The sequence below is a fragment of the Leucopleurus acutus genome, assembly GCF_964270905.1.
Source record: "Leucopleurus acutus genome assembly, chromosome: 2".
Taxonomy (NCBI): domain Eukaryota; kingdom Metazoa; phylum Chordata; class Mammalia; order Artiodactyla; family Delphinidae; genus Leucopleurus; species Leucopleurus acutus.
Window position 1 is genome coordinate 108,918,099 of NC_139143.1, and position 19,520 is coordinate 108,937,618.

The window sequence follows — 19,520 nt, forward strand, 5'->3', positions numbered from 1 at the left end:
ACATGCTTATGTGCTAAAGCACCAGGCAAAGAGAAATTGAATCCCTTAGTTAAATATACTCGACAGGATGGACTGACTTCTCACATACACACACATCCATCATTAGCAGATTTTTATTAGATGGAAGATACCTAGGGTTGGCTCAAAGGAAAGTGGTGACAGTCGGCAAGCATTCCTTCACAGAGGAGAGGAGGCACTCCTGGCTGTGGAGATGGGTACTTATGATATTGAGGGTCAGGGTCTCCTTCTTAACTTTGGCCACCTAGGAAGCTCTTTCCATTGCCACTCAGTGTCACCAGTGCTGGCATGAAAGGGTCTACAGTGAGCTAGTTCAACTTGGCTAGCAGTTCTTCCAGTTCTGGCCGAGCTTTGAACCTTCCTTTGAAGTCTTCTTCAGTGTGCTCCTTCACTGACAGTTTGACTCCTTCAGGAAGATTGCTTTGGATTATTTCCAAGAAAATCTCTGCAAATGTAGCACTCAAACCACTGATCTGAACCACTCGCTCATGGGTGGTAAGAACTGAGTCCAGGAGCATTTTCCTGCCTTGGTCCTGCAACTGCAACACCTCCACGGTTTTGGTGGGCATCGCATAACTTTCCTCGACTTTAATGGAGAGATGGTTGCAGAGGTTGTGAACATACTGGGCATAACTCTCTGCCAGGGCCATATCATATGCAATCAGGTGAATGTTTAAAACCCCGTATTCATAATCTGTCCCCAAATTAATGGGTCTCACTTCCACTTTTCCCCTCTTCTTCCTGGGCTCTTGTGCTTTAACTAGGTGCTTGTATCTTCCAATGCCATGCGTGGGCTGTGACCTGTAGTGCCGACTGATGCTCAGCAGAATGCCAGCTGCAGAACAGATGGGATTCTCGCCTGAGGTTCTGAACCTCAAGAGGGAAAAGGCTTGCTTAAAAATGGTGTCATTCCTCAGACACAGCGCCTTTCCCAGAGCTCTATTCATCCTTTGCTGCTGCGCGGCCTGTAATTGTGCCAGCTGAAGATCGGCCCAAGAAGCCGCGACCGCTGGGCGTCCGAAAACACTGACGGAACGGCCTCCTCTTTCCTTATTTATTTTCATTTTGGATGATCTGTCCATTGGTGTAAGTGAGGTATTAAATTCCCCCATTATTATTGTGTTACTGTCGATTTACTGTTTTATAGCTGTTAGCAGTTGCCTTAGGTATTGAGGTGCTCCTATGTTGGGTCCATATATATTTATAATTGTTATATCTTCTTCTTGGATTGATCCCTTGATCATTATGTAGTGTCCTTCCTTGTCTCTTGTAACTTTCTTTATTTTAAAGTCTATTTTTTCTGTTATGAGTATTGCTACTCCAGTGCTCTTCTGATTTCCATTTGAATGGAATATCTTTTTCCATCCCCTCACTTTCAGTCTGTATGTGTCCCTAGGTCTGAAGTGGGTCTCTTGTAGACAGCATATAGATGAGTCTTGTCTTTGTATCCATTCAGCAATCTTATGTCTTTTGGTTGGATCATTTAATCCATTTATGTTTAAGGTAATTATCGATATGTATGTTCCTAATACCATTTTCTTAATTGTTTTGGGTTTGTTTGTGTAGGTCCTTTTCTTCTCTTGTGTTTCCCACTTAGAGAAGTTCCTTTAGCATTTGTTGTAGAGCTGGCTTGGTGGTGCTGAATTCTCTTAGCTTTTACTTGTCTGTAAAGCTTTTGATTTCTCCATCGAATCTGAATGAGATCCTTGCTGGGTAGAGTAATCTTGGTTGTAGGTTCTTCCCTTTCATCAGTTTAAGTATGTCATTCCATTCCCTTCTGGTGTGTAGAGTTTCTGCTGAGAAATCAGCTGTTAACCTTATGGGAGTTACCTTGTATGGTATTTGTCATTTTTCCCTTGCTGCTTTCAATAATTTTTCTTTGTCTTTAATTTTTGCCAGTTTGTTTACTATGTGTTTCAACGTTTTTCTCCTTGGGTTTATCCTGTATGGGACTCACTGCATTTCCTGGACTTGGGTGGCTATTTCCTTTCCCATGTTAGGGAAGTTTTCAACTATAATCTCTTCAAATAATTTCTTGGGTCCTTTCTCTCTCTCTTCTCCTTCTGGGACCCCTATAATGTGAATGTTGTTGCATTTAATGTTGTGCCAGAGATCTCTTAGGCTATCTTCATTTCCTTTCATTCTTTTTTCTTTATTCTGTTCTGCAGCAGTGAGTTCCACCATTCTATCTTCCAGGTCACTTATCCATTCTTCTGCCTCAGTTATTCTGCTATTGATTCCTTCTAGTGTAGTTTTCATTTCAGTTATTGTATTGTTCATCTCTGTTTGTTTGTTCTTTAATTCTTCTAGGTCTTTGTTAAATATTTCTTGCATCTTCTTGATCTTTGCCTCCATTCTTTTTCTGAGGTCCTGGATCATCTTCACTATTATTATTCTGAATTCATTATTCACTTCATTATTCTGAATTCTTTTTCTGGAAGGTTGCTTATCTCCACTTCATTTAGTTCTTTTTCTGAGGTTTTGTCTTTTCCTTCATCTGGTACATAGCCCTTGCCTTTTCATCTTGTCTATCTTTCTGTGAATGTGGTTTATATTCCACAGGCTGCAGGATTGTTATTCTTCTTGCTTCTGCTGTCTCCCCTCTGGTGGATCCTAATCTGTTGAATTCATGGTAAAATCACTGATTTCATCCATTACATATATTAGAGTCATCACAGATTTTTACCCAAATAAATCACGGTCTATGGTAGGATCTTTGTAGAGTCCAAAAGTTCCTTGATAGCCTCTAGAATCAGTGTAATAAGATAATTGCATTCATCACTGACTTATCTCTTCAAGCAAGAGCACCTCTGCCAACCAAATGCTGAGAGGAACAATGATATTAAACAGTTTTTCTTTTCTTTTTTTTAGGCTCTGTATTCCAAAAAATTTGGAGGAGTAAGTAGGAGATTCATGGTTTCTACTATTCTCTAGCCCATGGTTTCTCAACCTTGGTACTACTAACCTTGTGGCCCAAATAGTTCTTTGTTATTGTGACTGCCTTGTGTGTTATAGGATGTTTAGCAGCATTCCTGGCTTCTACCCTCTAGAAGCCAGTAGCAACCCCTTCAAGTTGTGACAATCAAAAATGTCTCTAGACATTGCTGAATGTCCCTTGGGTGGCCAAATCTCTCCCCTTCCTCCCCACCTCTCCTTCTCCCATTAATAACCATTGCTGTGGTCCCATCATCCACTGTTTTTGTAGGCATAGCCCATACTTCAGGGCCCCTGGGCTGGGCTCTCCCAGATCTCTCTAACTTTGTACACCTTTCTCCATCTAACTGCCATTCCTCTTACTCCCTAGTCCACTTGGTCATCCTTCACACTTGAGTTTCCATCAGTTCTATACTGAGTTGGTGCCTCTTCACTGAACTCTCACATAAATATCTTTATGGAAGTACTTGGTCTCTTTTTAATTATTGATTTACCTGTTCATGCCACCAGACTATAAACTCCTTATGGGCAGGGAACATATTTTATATATCCTTAGTTCCCAACATACTTCCTGGTGTACTGGGGGCAAATTCAAAGAAAGAGGAAAAGGAAAAATAATAAGGATGAAGGGAGAAAGTCAGAATGAAAAGTGGCTTATTAAATAATAACGTTAATGAGTAAATTTATGTAAGGGCATTTACAGCCATTATTAATCTGCAACTTTCAGGCCAAGTTAATAATAAGTGTATTTTTGGTTGTTCCATACAGCCTCAAAATCAATTTAGTGCAAATAAATTGTTTAGGTAAGTTTGCTAGCTGTGATTTGGGTTGTATACATGTGTTTGCCCTTCTCCTCCATACCTCAGCTAATCCCTGAAGCCCCTGGGGAATATACCACTTGGTTCAAAATTGTGCCAAGTATTCTCTACTAATATTGAAAATTACTTTAATTTTGAGTAAAGATCCTAAGCTTTTGTGGAGGTTGACAGTTTTTGCCTTTGTCATTGTAGAAAGTTTTGTTTTGTTTTTTTGTTTTCGATTAAGTTTTGCAATATGTTTGGTTTGGGGTTTCTTAAGCCTCATAGAATGGATACATATATAACCAATTCTCATCTTGAATATTGCACTGAGAATTCTGCTTAGCATCTAAGGCAGACAATATTATAGTTATTGCAGTTTCAAAAAGTTACAGCCTTTAAATGGAATGTCTTATAACAACAAGAGAGAAAAGGAGAGAGCACACATGGGAATACATGGTTAGAAGAACTAAAATTTACTTTTAATTGTGATCTCTGTTAGAGCAATTATTCTCACCTAGTTACCCCCAAACTGAAGATTAGAATCCATTATCACTTCCTTTTGCACTGTAGTCTTTCAACAGAACATAAATACACTGTTGAGATTTTTCTCTTCTTTCAGATGACTTTTTCATATGTGTAATAGTGAAGGCAAATGAGGAGAACACTAGTGTTGTAGACTGTATAACTGTCTCAAATATCCACTGCCCATCCTTGTAAGAGGATCATACCCTACCCCACTGATATCCTGTCTGGCCAAGTTAATTGCCGTGGTCAAGGGAATGTTAATGGAAGTGACCTGTGCTGCCAACTGAAGATGTAACAGCTGTCCTGAGTTCCCTCATCAATTTTTCTTTCTACAAAATAGCCAAGATTTTGGCTATTTTGTCAGCTGAGTCTCAGAATGAGAAGGTTATGGAGCAAAGATGCCTCTAATTCTTGAAAGACATGTTACATGAATGAGGAATTTTGCTGCTGTTGTAAGCCTGTAATGCTGTTGTAAGCCTGAAACTGTAATGTTTCCCCATTCATTTAACAATTATTTTTTTAAGTGTGTACTATGTGCTAAGGATCATTCTAGACACTGAGGCTGCACAAGTGAACAAAGCAGACAAAAATCTTGTCCTCATAGGACTTATACTCTACTGGAGAGAGACAAACAATTTAAAAAAGTAAATAGTATAGTATGTTGGAAAGAAATAATATGATAAAAAAGTTAATCAGAAAAGAGTAATGGGTAGAGAGGGTGGTAAGGGTTTCATTTTTTTAAAAAAGTGATCAGAGTAGGTCTTAGTGAAAGGTGACTTTTACTATTCTTAAATTGTCTTTATTTCACTTTCTAACCTAAAAAATTTTTTCCAGGGGCTTCCCTGGTGGCGCAGTGGTTGAGAGTCTGCCTGCCGATGCGGGGGACGCGGGTTTGTGCCCCGGTCCGGGAAGATCCCACATGCCGCAGAGCGGCTGGGCCTGTGAGCCATGGCCGCTGAGCCTGCTCGTCCGGGAGCTCCGGACGGGAGAGGCCACAACAGTGAGAGGCCTGCGCACCACAAAAAAAAAAAAAAAAAAAAAATATTTCCAGAGAATTTGAAAACAGCTTTGATTAATGGTTGTTTTTTTTTTATCACAGTATAACTTAGTAAAAGTTGCCTGAGGTATTTAGAATCATAAAATGCCTCTACAAAAATGCAATTATATATTTTTGAAAGATCAAATTTTCACATATTTTCATGCTTAAATATTGACTATGAACTTAAGGAAATAAATGAATTCCTTAAGAACACATCCTTAGGTGATAGGATGGATTGAAAGAAAGTTGTTTGAGAATGTGTCACATGGGACATTTTGGCAAGAATGAATGAGACGACTGACCATGAAGAAGAAGCTGAACAAAGAGAATAGCTCTCATATGACCTTGCACATTCCTCTTTCAAATTCCTCTCAAAGGATAAAGTGAATACGATGGACCAACATTATCCCAGATCACATACAAGAGGTTATGTTCTGAAGAAAATGCAGAAAGCAGGAGACATCTTTTCTACGACTCCATAATACTTCCCCAAACCATGACTCAGTCTCACTAAAGAGAACAAATAACGTGAAGTTACTCAGACTTGTGTAGAGTTATATGCCTGAAAGCTCTAAGGGCAAGCAATAGAACTGCTCAATACCATTGCCCAGAGAAGCCAAAGGGGTTTATGAGGGTTATTATTAGAGCATAATTTTGTACAATCAATATACCAATTACTAATATCTTCTAATAACAATATTTAGATGTACTTAAGAAACATACTGGTAAAAAATATGACAAAAGATTGATCCTCAATGTATAAAAACATATTCAATTCAATATAAATACTCTAAGAGGTAAGTGAAAGAAATACAATTAGCTAAAATATTTAGGGAAAAACAGGTTTAACTAACAATCAAAGAAATGCACATTAAAACAGTGAAATAGTGTTTTTCTCCCCTCATATTAACAAGGAATAAAAAGGTTTATATTTTTGGGCTTCCCTGGTGGCGCAATGGTTGAGAGTCTGCCTGCCGATGCAGGGGACACGGGTTCGTGCCCTGGTCCGGGAAGATCCCACATGCCACAGAGCGGCTAGGCCCATGAGCCATGGCCGCTGAGCCTGCGCGTCCGGAGCCTGTGCTCCACAACGGGAGAAGCCACAACAGTGACAGGCCCGCGTACCGCAAAAAAAAAAAAAAAAAAAAAAGGTTTATATTTTCATTTCCAGCAAGAGTGTGAAAGAAATTCGTAAGTAAATGAAACATGGCTATAATGCTTTTGGGAAATGATTTACAAGAAAATAACAAAACTTTTCAAATATTATCAGTAATTATATTTCTAGGAATATATCTTGAGATAATCTAAAAAGTTGACTACAAATTATTAATTGTTCTTTTGTTTATAATAATTAAAAACTGGCAACAAATTATATACCACAGGAGAGTGGTTAATCGAGGCTTATGGAGAAAACTTTATGAAAATTTACCATAAAATTTCCTCTATTAAGATAAATAAGGGCACTGAATTATGCAGAGAGTACTAGATATTTATTGAAATCCTCTTTCCTGTCTTTCCAGAGTAGCAGAATTCAAGCTGACTGCATGGTTGGTCAGCCACACACTTCTCTGTTTCCCTTCATTTTGAGGTTCTTTCCAACAGAATTCACAGGAAAGTGGCTAGTGTCTAAAGACCTTCCTGCCAGCTGACACCTGGTTGTAATGGTGACCCAGCTTGACCACAACAACGATGCCATAGGAGATGATGGAGCAGGTACCTGGAAGGAGCTCTAAACTCTTTGTGTGCACAAGGATTTAACTGCTCATCAACCAGGCACCTTGGACTATTGTGAGAGACCTAATTTAAATTATTTGATGTAGGAAGTTGGGAGGTTACTGTGGGGTCTTACTAAACCTAATAAATACAGAAATATGGTGTTGTTATATTATTCACTTATTCAATTACTTGTCATTTGTGTCTTCACTAGACCCAAAGCTACTAAGAACAGGGACATGATTTTGTTCACTATTGCATCTCAATGTCCAGATTTCTGCCTAGAACACAGTGGGTGTTCTGAGAATGAATAGAAGAATTGTATCTATTTTTATAATATGGCAGGTAGAGGTTTTAAGATAGAAACATCTTGAAAGAGATGTAAACAATGATTATCTAGAGGATTATGGTTAGTTAATAAAACATTTTTCAAAACTTAAAGAGGAATTACGCTCACTCACTAGTAAGTACTTAGAATTTACCTCATGTTTATGATGTTTTGTACCTTTGTATATCTTAGTGTTATGGATTTTTAATAACAAATAGTTCAATTTACCTGAATATAGTCAACTATGAATTTTCTAAATCTCCATTGTATACTTGTGGAGATGTAATCTGACTACTTGATTTTTAACTTAAAATACCATGTAGTTAAAAACAATGAAAGACTCCCAAAGAGCAGGTGACACAGACAATTCTGAAGATAGAATAGTTCTAAGAAGCATTATCTGATAAATTTAATTATACTGTATGAGAGTAAGAACAAAATAAATAATCAAATACCTCAAGTACCACAGAACCAAATTAGCTCTTTACGCATTAAAATGCACACTCTGAACTATGCTCATCATCATCATTCATCATCTTGCAGCCCTAACCTGGCGCTTCCCCTTCATTCACTGTTTCCAGGTCCCTAGACCCAGGTGTCATTTGATGGCTATGGGGTAGTGGGTCACCTCGAAACAACACAAGCTCTAGAACCAGGGCAAAAGGTATGCCTTTTCTTTATAGCTGCTTGAACTTGACAAGTCATTTCTCTGAATCTCAGTTTACTTGGTTGGAAGATGAAAATGATACAATAAATACAGGGCACATTGGATTTAACATTCATGGTTTCTACTATGAGAAAGAAATTTCTACTATGAGAAAGAAATTTCTTTTAGGTCTTGGACTTAAGAGAGGACCTTACCTGGTGAGTGTGCTTGCTGACCCATGAGCACACATACACCGCCAACACACCCAAAGCCAGACTTTTCCTATCACAATTTTCCCTCCTTACAAAACTGCACACTTGGGGGACTGAAATCTCAGAAAGCAATGCTTCAAAACGAAAACCTCAGAATCATTCTTCTCCCATAGCAAATCAACTAAATGACTTATATATTTTACTTCCTTAATCTGATCTCTCTTTACTCCATTCCCACTGCCTTCAGTAATAGCACTTACTATGTGCCAACCACCTTTACCTATGTTTGTTAATTTAATATTTTTAACCTTAGAAGGCAGGTGTTATTGTTATTATTATTAACTTCATTTTTACGTGAGAGAAGTGAGAGGCAGGGAGGTTAGGCAACTAGCCCAAGACCACATAGTTAGAGAATGGCAAAGCTGAATTTGCATTACTGCAATAGCCATTTAACTGGCCTCTCTGTGTCCACATTTGCCCCCCTACAAACCATTCTCTACGCTGCAACCAAAGTTATTTTTTAAATTAATCTTCAATCTCATCACAACTTTATCAGCATCTATATATGGCATCTAACTTTTTCTTCCTTTGCAAGGAGTGTTTCTGAAGGCATAGACACCTCAGCTCTGTGGACTTGGGTCTGATAAAGATAGTTCTGCAGAGAGTAGATGATGGTGTCAGAGAGTGTGTGGAAAGCAGATACAAGTGGGAGGCATACAAGGGAAAGCTATGCGGCCATCAAATTCAGGGACTAAGAACAGATGTCCAAAGCCAGAGGACAGGAAACAGAGGGATGAGCATCAAATTGTGGCTGAGATGTGGGAGCATTTCCAACTAATACCCTAGGACAGTAACTGTTATCCCCTGGCTGGCTTTTATCATCCCTAAGAGGGTGAGTAGCAGAGTGAGAGGAGCTACACGGGGCTGGGTTTGAATTCTGATTCCAACACATAGAGCAATGTAGCCTATGGCAATAGTTCAACTTTCCCTTTGGTAAATTCACTGGGTAGGTATCAGGGATAAGTCAGAAAATATACACTGCCTGGCATAAGATGGATTCAAATTGTGGTTATTAATGACTAGTTGGAAAGCATGAGAGAGACAGCTATGGGCCATGAGTGATGTGGACAAATATATCTATATATTTCAAGGAGAAGTTCCACCTCTTCAATACACAGGGCCTTTACAGTCAGATTTACAACATATGTCAGATTTATAAATGATCACTAGATTCAACAGTCAAGCAGTAAGCTACTTGGTGTCTTTTGTTTTATTCTCAAGAGTTAGGCATTTGCAGTCACCTGGAAGCCAGGTCTAATCTTTTATGTGGGGACATACTGCTGGCTATTTTGATTTGGCTGTTTCACTTCTTAATATCCATAAATTTGGGCATTTTTTTGAGCAGAAATTTGAAGTTCTGACCTCCCCTAGTGCCCAGACTGTGCCAATTGAGGCCTAACCTTCCATGACTTACATAATTGAAATGTAGATGGTGGTGACCACTCTGTGTCCTGAGAATCCCAAATAAGTGGAGGGTGTTTCATCACATGCCTTATGAGTCTCTGAAAATCTGAGTGTGGCAGACCACATATTTGGGCTTTGCTGTCAACTGACTTTTATCCTAATCTTACACCCATTCCTTACTAGCTGTATGACTTTGGGCAGGTAAATTACCTCCTCTGAGCTTCAATTTTTTTTTCATCCACTAAATAGGACAATGACAGCTACCTCAAAATGCTGCTGGGAAAGTTAATAAAATTTCACATAGAGCTGTGTTTAAGTCATCTTACTAGAGCAGGGACTCAGGGGATTCTACGTACTTCCGCTGTAGGCCTCTTTTCTGTAGACATCGTTTCTGCAAGCATTTTCACCAAATAACTAATTGGCAGTAAGGCAATTTTGCCGTAAAAGAAAATAATAAAAAATATAAGAGGGACATTGAAAAAGACATAATGAAACATGAGAAATGAATAACAAAATTAAAAAGACTTTATTGAGGATACAAAATATTTGAATACATTTAAACTGCAGGATTTCCCTGGTGGTCCAGTGGTTAAGAATCTGTGCTTTCACCGTAGGGGGCACTGTTCGATCCCTGGTCCAGGAACTAAGATCCCACATGCCAGGACGGTGTGGCCAATAAATAAATAAAATGTGTTTTTACTGCAAAAATAACTGATTTTATTTTGTGAGTTGTACTTAAGTACTTGTCTTCCAAGTCATTTGTTCATAGTATTTTATACATTTTTTTCTTGTTGATTTGTCTCCTCATTTGGCATTGAACCTTTTCTTTTTCATTAAAATTTCTTCCTTCATTAAGAGAGGTATCAATTTCCAAATACTAGATTGCATATTTGTAAATTTAGCTTTGTGTTGTGTTGTGAAAATCTCTACACTGTCCTTTGTTCTCGGCATATTGTCACGAGTTCATTGATAGACATTCCATATTTCTATGGGAAATGTGGGTTCAACTCTGCACCTTCAAATCACTGATGGATCTGCAAACTGATATGTTATCATTTTTCAATATAGTATGCAATCTGGCTTTACCCTCTCTTATTTCACACTTCCAGTGGGTTTTATCACCATATTTTCTATCAAGTCTATCTACTTAGTTGTTATCCACTATTTTAAAACCACTATGTCTCCTCTTTACTGTATAGACCATTATAAGGGCTAAGATTTACATAATATAAAAATGGGAATATTGTGTCAATGGAGAAATGAATCCAAACTGTCAACCAGTTGAAATGAAACTGTCAACCAATTGTTTTATCTTTAATTAGCTATGTGGGAAAAATACTTGGGGCAAAGATGTCTATGGCAAAGATGTTTACAGTGAAATTACTGGACATGGATTCAGGGTACCCCAGGACATTAACCTTTAAGGGATAAGTGGAAAGAACACCGTCTATGCTTATTTGCACCCTTACTCCCTCAGAGCCTCTGTTGCACTGTAGGGTGGTCTTCATGTGTCTTTCTGTCTGACCTAGACCATACCAGCCACATACCTTTGGAGTAAACCTTGTCTTATTTCTCATTTTTACCTCCACTGCTTAAAAAAAAAAAAAAAAAAAAGGAAACGTAGAAAGGATTTTAAATGTTTATCTAGTTAATATATCCACTGGGCACCAAATATTGTGGATTTTCCACCCTACTCTCCTTAAAACTCATTTATTTCTCCTAGTTTAATTCCTTCAATGTCTCATCAGTACTTTCTAAATGAAGACAAACCTCTTAGGATGACTTACAGAAGAGTTCTCCTTATGACTATGAACACAGCGAGGACAGGAACTGTGTCTTTTTTTCTTTTTCTTTCAACATTATTGAGATTGTCTACAGAAATAATCAATAAGCCAATCTATAATAGGAATAGAAAAGGGTTTTGTTTGAGCCAAACTGAGGACTATAGCCCAGGAGATACAGATTCAAGAAGTACTTGAACTGGTTGAGCCAGACAACAAAATGGGGGAGATTTATAAAGGCAAAACATGCAAAACTACATAAAGTGTTTTTCAAGAATTAGGATTGGACCTTTCTAGAAGTAAGAGTGCTTGTTAAGCAAAAATTTCTTAGGGTCCAAAATGGTTTTAGATTACAAGGGGAGACCTTGAGACCATAGGTTGCAATGGACAGCTGCTATCAGATACTGTTTTGAAAAAGGCTGGGAGTATCCTTGAGTCTGATACAATTCAGAAAATTCAAATAATGCAGAGATGTGTCTGAAACCACATCCACAATGGCCAACCAGCTTCATTTTGGACGCCTGGACCACAGTTTCTCCATTTTGATTTTTAAATGCATTTTTTTCTTTAATGATTAAAGCAGGTATACAATGTATGTTTAATAGGCCACAAACAGGCTGTTTTGGTTAGCCTAAAGTTTAAGTTGAATTATGTATAAGCCAGAATGGCTTCCCCACACCTCAGTGTGTGAAAATTTCTTCCATCAAGGTATAATTAACAAAATTGCATGACGATTTGATTTACATATGTACAGTGTGAAAGGATTCTGGGGGCTGTGTCCTGTCATCTCTGTACCCTCATTGTCAGATTGTTAACCACTCAGTAAAAGTTTGTGAAAGTGTTTTGCATAAGCTATGGAGAATCCCTCATGTAATAGTAAGCCTGTGAGTACACTTGGTCACAAAGTCTTGTTCATGAGGCCGTGGGCTTGGGCTTGACTCCCATGAGGGCTTTTTAGCCTGTCATATTGACAACCAGAAATGATGCTCCAACCCCGGTGCCACTACCTTAAAAGTGGAAAACTAGGAACAAGTGTCCATGGGGACTAAAGCAAGAATAAATCTTCGTGGATGGAGATGACATTCTACATTGAAATATTTCAATATCCACTCGAACTCAGCAACAACGACAAATGATATCTAAAAACCTGTCACAGAATGAAATTCCAAGTCCAGGAGAGGAAAAAAAAAAACTTGATGTGACAAAATGTATTTTTGTCTTTAAGCATCTGTGTACCGAGCAGCAAACAAATGTCTGGGATAGGGATGGACTAAAACATAGAGGGGCTTAAAACAGAATTTTCACGAAGAACCTGATTCTATCTGGTTTTCATTTTGCCTTCCAAATGGTGATTTACTTAAAGTTGTCTTTTGACTGGCTGAAGGCATATTTGGCTTTCTCAGAGTTGCCTGCTCAGATCAGCACTCCCTTAAAGCAGGGGTCCCTCCCGGGTAAACTTTTTCACCCCGCACTGGGTGCCACTCACATTCAAATGAAAATAGCATCTTTTGACGACAATGGAAGAAGTTTTCAAAGAAAAGCCTATTGATTATCTATAGATGGATCAGCTTTTCAGCTTAACATTTAAAAGCTTCCTCCTGCCCTCCTGCAGAAAATTCATATAGAAGGTAAAAAAATCAAAGCCAAAAATAATTGTCAGAATGGATAATAAGGAAGATATTAGATTTATATATTTAAGCTTCTTCCCTGGGCAAAGCTTGCAAGTTAATTATAGCTCCAAAAAAGCTCAATCTTGTACAAAAGTGTAAAAGAGATGGTTAGTTTTCATGTGTTTTGCTTTCCTTTTACTGTATATTTCTATTTTTTCTGCTTTTTAAAGTAAATTTTAACCCAGGGATCTGCACTGGGTCCCTGTTTGTCTGGCTTTTGTTCTTGGCCAACTGCTGATTCATTAAAATTTAAAATGTTAATATATGCTTTAAATTTTACTGACAAAATTTGGTAGTAGAAATAGATAGATAGATAGATAGATAGGCACACATACATACGTACATATTTATGTTTACACATGCAGAGGCCGGCCAAGAAAGAAAGATTGTCACATAATCTTCTTTGTCTTCTGTGGCTTCACCCATACGAACAAACCTAGTAGATGAATTTCTAAGAATATGAAGCTTAATATAGCTGCTCAGAAAGGAATCAACGGCCTGTTTACTGCACTTATCGACAATTTGTGAAAGAAGAGACCAGAAATCAGTCTAATTACCAGAGTGCCAGTTGTGCTTGTTAACACCAGCTTTGTGACCAAATGTTGTTCCACAGTTGTCACATCACACGAGGGTTTCATTACTAACATAATAGTGAACAAGATCACATGAAAAGCTATTGATTGATCTGCCACACAAAGGAAGGACACACTTGTCTCTATTATAACACGTTACATCTTAGACTATAAGCAGCAGATGTAGCCCCGCCATTCCTTTTACTAGAGAAGTGTAATTTAGATACTGCCCTGCTTCTTTAAGTGTTTGCCAATTAGGCCCCCCTTTCTATTTGCATCTGTCATCAATGGGCTGAAGAGACAAGAAATTATCTTGCTCTAGTTCTTCCTGATCTTTAAGCCAGACTCAATCGATTCTCTTGAATTGAATCCTGGAGATGCTTGGGGTGTATACAGTGTTTATCAATTGTCATTTCTGGCAATAAAAACAAATGGCTGCTGCTTTGTGTTAGGTTGGTTTCACGTGTTTTCCAGGAGAGTTGGCTATTATTAGGCAATCCAGAAAGCGAAGAGGAGAGGAAGCCAACCCCTCTTGTGGTCTCTTTTCCCTGAACTGTCAGAGCTAGATGGCAGAAAGGTGCCTGTGATCCCAAGTGAACTAAAGTCACAGTCATCACAGTTCTTCAGGTCCTGCCTTTTTTGTTGTCTATCTGACAAAAGCTCCACACACCCTTCTACACAGTCCACAGTTTTCGAAGGAGCGGCCACCTTTATTTTTAAATAAGCTCAATGAATATCTGGACTTGTTTACCACAGAGCAAGCACCTAAACCAGTCCACTGCACCATCTTACCTGATGATGAGTGATTTAGCAAGCAGCACCTCACTGGCTCCATTTTCCTGTTTATGCTTGCTGAACAGATACAGTTTAATGAAAAATATAAAGTACTTAAAATCTGTCTACCATTAATAGTTTAATTAAACTGACACATACTTCAAAAACAGAGCAACAGAAAACATTAATTTTGGTTATAAAGGGCATGGCATTATTAAAGTGCAATTAAAAACAACATTCACTTACAGTTAATAGCTAAAACAATTTAATTATTTAACACTGGATTGTCACTTGTGACTAACTTCCCCTCTTTGATGTGGAGATGTTCTATGTCCCTGTTGATTGTTATGGTTCGTTCCCTGGAATTCCAAATAGGGTGGCATCCTCATAGCAGGACTTCATTCCATCCCTGCTGGTTAGCACACATTGTGAAGGATGAAAATTTAACCGACTATTTTGTAGTGGTAACAGCTACCCTACGATAAATAGTGATTAGACAGCATACTGTGAAAGGTTGTACTTAGTCTGAAAACATTAGCCAAGGTTATGCTTTCTCTTCGGGCACTTTGAACAATAAGTGTTCAACGTAGTATAACCATTAAAGAACATGGATTGATTCTGGACCTGTGCTGCCTGGTTTCCAATTGAAGATCCCTAACTTCTCCCTAGGTAATCTCAGGTGACGTTTTCAAGCTTTACATGCCTCTGTGCCCTGGTCTGGAGATGGAGATAATAATAGCACTTATGTTAACAGGATTAAATGAATAAATAGATTTAAAGCACTTACAATGCTGCTTGACACATAATAAGCGCTCAAAAATGTTAACTTGGATCAATATTATTATCATTAAATTATGAGGATATAAATGAAGGTCTGTTAAGCATAATCTCAATCAGTCAAGGATTAAGTAGGCAAAAATGAAGGTTCTGTAACGAGGAGTAATCCAGCCATCAGGAGACCACTAAATGGTATGAGAAAAATTCCCTACTCAGTATCAAAACTGCCTGAAAATTACAGACACATCAAATGCCCGTGTATATTGCCCATTTGCACTTTTATCTGTCCTTATGAATCTGTATATCTACATACAATTGACAACACTTAAAATTTTGTATTCTCTGGACTTGAGGATATGGGGAGGGGGAAGGGTAAGCTGTGACAAAGCAAGAGAGAGGCATGGACATATATGCACTACCAAACGTAAGGTAGATAGCTAGTGGGAAGCAGCCGCATAGCACAGGGAGATCAGCTTCGTGCTTTGTGACCTCCTAGAGGGATGGGATAGGGAGGGTGGGAGGGAGGGAGATGCAAGAGGGAAGAGATATGGGAACATATGTATATGTATAACTGATTCACTTTGTTATAAAGCAGAAACTAACACACCATTGTAAAGCAATTATACTTCAATAAAGATTAAAAAAAAAAATTTTGGATTCTCCCAGAAAAGAAAATATACAATCTAACACATGGAACCTTAGTCAATATAGATTGACTCGCCTCTGTTACAGATGAGAGCCCTGAGGACCACAGGAGTTAGAGAAGCAACACGTTCAAGACCAAACCTGGCAACAGAGGCAGAATTGAGGTCTCCTAGCAACCAAGCTAATATTCTTTCCTCTATTTACATCATCTACTATTAATCTCCAAGGGTGAGAAATGGAGGTAAAAATGAGTTCCAGAACTTGTCTTTATATACAGAGTCAGAGGTCTTAGAATTGAGCACTGACTGAAAATTCTCTGGTGCAGGCAACATGTGTGAGATGTTTGAAGTATTACCGTACAGATATCAGGAAAACCAACCAAGAATATCTGAAAGGCAAGCTTATAGGGGTCCTCAACAAAAGGTAGCAAAGAGCTGAGAAGAGAAATTTAGCAATTTAAAAAAATCTGGGATAACCTACTGAAAGAGGATGCACATAAAAATTTTATTCCTGTGACTGACGATAGTTGGTCAGTGGTCCTTAGTATACAATGTCTGAAAACTTAGCAAGCAGGGACAAAAACATTTAGATTGGTAGACTTTAGGGAAATGTATGCTGGTAGATTTTAACACAAATTTTATCTACTTGTCATAGCTTGAGCTAGCATCCGGGAGCAGAAGAACTTCATTAGTGCCCTGTTAAATGGACTTAAATTAATGGTCCAGCATTTATTAAGCACTCTTTGTGGATCTGTCAGAAACTGGTAGGCTCCTGTTTCCTCATGTCCCTCTGCTCTCCAGATGTTCCCACCTGATTGCAAGTAGCTGTAAAGATCTGCTCATACCCTGAGATCAGTCTGGATGCTGATCCTTGTACATTTGTAAGTACTAAGGTAGTCTAGACACCTCTTAGTGCTTACCAATTTTTAAAAAATTTCTTTTATTGAAGTATAGTTGGATTTACAATGTGTTAATTTCTGCTATACAGCAGTGATTCAGTTATACATATATATACATTCTTTTTCATATTCTTTTCCATTATGGTTTATTATAGGATATTGACTAGTGCTATACAGTAGGACCTTGTTTATCCTTTCTATGTATAATAGTTTTCATCTGCTAATCCCAAACTCCCAATCCATCCCTCCCCCCTCACCTTGACAACCACAAGTCTGTTCTCTGTGTCTGTGAGTCTGTTTCATAGGTAAGCTCATTTGTGTCATATTTTAGATTCCACATATAAGTGATATCATATGATACTTTTCTTTCTGACTTACTTCACTTAGTATGATAATCTCTGGGTCTATCCATGTTGCCACAAATGGCGTTATTTCATTCTTTTTATGGCTGAGTAGTATTCTATTGTATATATAGTATTTGCCCGTTTTTGATGCTGGAACATCACACATGTGATCCTGTTCAGATCCTGAATTTCTTCATGCTGTACTTTTAGGCTGATTCCTTGACCCTTACTCCCTTTCCTCATGGAACTCCTTCCTTTTCAGGATGTGTCCCTCTTGAACTTCCTTGCTGCTTTCCACCTAAGATCTCAGGCCATGCCTTACCTCTCCATGTGCCTGTGTGATAATATCTATTCCTATGCCAAGTGGGAGGGGGAAAGTGACCCAAAGACATAAAAAAATTAAGGCCTACTAGCATGACAAACAGATATGAAATAATTGGATAATCAGGCAGGCTTTGTAAGGTGTTCAGTTGCATAAGATGACATCTAAGCAATATAATAATTACAGGAGGAAGTGGTAGATAACCTGTGTCTACCCATCCATGTCAGGATGGGCTTTCCAGAGGCTACAGGACTTGTGCTGATATCCAAAAGTGCTCAGGGTCTTCAGGCAGAAAAAAAGAAGGTGTTTCTGTATTAGTTGAATGAAATACAAGTGAGAGAAACAAAAAATAAGACAAAGAGACAACAGTAAGCGTAGGGATGGGCTGAAGGAAAGAAAGAGGGGCAGGAAGGACAGAGTTGAGTCTAAACTGAAAATTGATACTGAAAAGTACAGGTTAAAGTTTGACAGGGTATATGGAGCAGTTTAATGCCTAATCTATTTTTTCAAATTTATTTATTTATTATTTATTTTTGGCTGCATTGGGTCTTTGTTGCAATGGGCAGGCTTCTCACTGCGATGGCCTCTCTTGTTGCAGAGCATGGGCTCCAGGCACGTGGGCTTCAGTAGCTGCAGCATGCGGGCTCACTAGTTGTGGCACACAGGCTTAGTTGTTCCACGGCATGTGGGATCTTCCTGGACCATGGATCAAACATGTGTCCCCTGTGTTGGCAGGTGGATTCTTAACCACTGTGCCACCAGGGAAGTCCTCAATGACTGATCTTTCTATTTAATTATTTCCATATCATAATCTAAGAATAAAATAAAAGAAATAAAAGCCATGACAACTGAGCCACAATTGGGCTTTAGGAATGGCCCAAGACTGTTAACACAAGGGGGTTTCTCCTGCAAAGTCCTCTGTCTAATGGGTACAGCAAAAGCATGGTAATGAATTAAAACAGGAGGCATGTGAGAGAGCTTCCTGTATGGGCTGTCCTTTCTCCCTTCACCTTATTGAGTGCATAGAGCTATTACAATTGTCCAACCCAATTTCCAGCAAAAAAGTCTAGGTCAGCTGATTTAATTTCACCTAGACAATCTTGCCAGCTCTCTCAGTGAATCAAACAATAATCCTTTAGTTAGTGGATCAATAAGAAATTAAGAAGCAATTAAAGAGAGATAAAAAAACAAAAATTTACATTGATCTGGCAGTCAGGTTTTTTTCCTTAGAAAATCAAGATTTAAAAACAATCAAACCCGTTGTACTCTTCTTGCATTCTATCTGTTGGTTTGAAAATTTTTTAAATATAAAGTTAGTGAAAAAATACAGTAAGAATATGAGAACTTTAAGTTTTAAAACTCGAACAAGTAACATAATTACATTTATGTTGGAATATAAAATGTCTTCTCTTCCCACTGATTTAAGCCATTAGCTAAATGGACACAAACATATTTTATGGAAATAGCTGTGACTGTGTAGAGATGCTATAGAATAAGAATCAGTTTTCCAAATAATCATTTCATTTGTAGCACAGAGGCAACATTTCAAAATTAAAACTGTCATTTTCAACTAACACCATGTCAGTGCCCACCTCTCTCCAAATAACCAAAGCTTAAAAGCACTACTCATTTCATCCACCTAACAAAACAAAAAGTTTTTTTTTTAATAAGAACCCTTCATATGGTGTCCAGCTTTTTATCTTTCTTGGGTCTAGAAATTACAGTTGCAAAAGCTGAGAAATAGAAATACATACTTTGGTATATTTCTCCAACTGAAATGTTGGCCAACCTTTGATAAATTGTTTAACCCCACTGTGTCTTTGGATCCACCTCTGTTTAAAAGGTGAGGAAAGTTGTTGCTTACCTATGAAAGTGGTGCTGGCGAGTGAGCGTTAAGTCTTTTAAGGGCTCAGAATAGAGACATAATATAACAATGAAATGGCGTGACTTTTAAAGCAAATTTTTAATTCAAGGATCATGATCTTCCAGACAAATTTCTTTGAGGAATAAAAGATGGCCCTTTCATTAAATGGGTCACGCATAACAACAGCAAACACA

At 38.2% G+C, this 19,520-nt stretch overlaps 1 protein-coding gene across 1 annotated transcript; it reads right to left on the reverse strand.

The window, feature by feature from the left end:
* Nucleotides 1-218: 218 nt before the first annotated feature.
* On the reverse strand, nucleotides 219-1,015 carry LOC309957876 (large ribosomal subunit protein mL48). Its single transcript, XM_082833413.1, has one exon. It carries the CDS (start codon nucleotides 963-965, stop codon nucleotides 327-329), a length of 639 nt encoding a protein of 212 aa, XP_082689539.1. The 5' UTR covers nucleotides 966-1,015; the 3' UTR covers nucleotides 219-326.
* Nucleotides 1,016-19,520: the final 18,505 nt, after the last annotated feature.

Excerpts from the sequence above, each read along its gene's own strand:
- LOC309957876 (XM_082833413.1), bottom strand. The coding sequence starts at position 965 with ATGAATAGAGCTCTGGGAAAGGCGCTGTGTCTGAGGAATGACACCATT.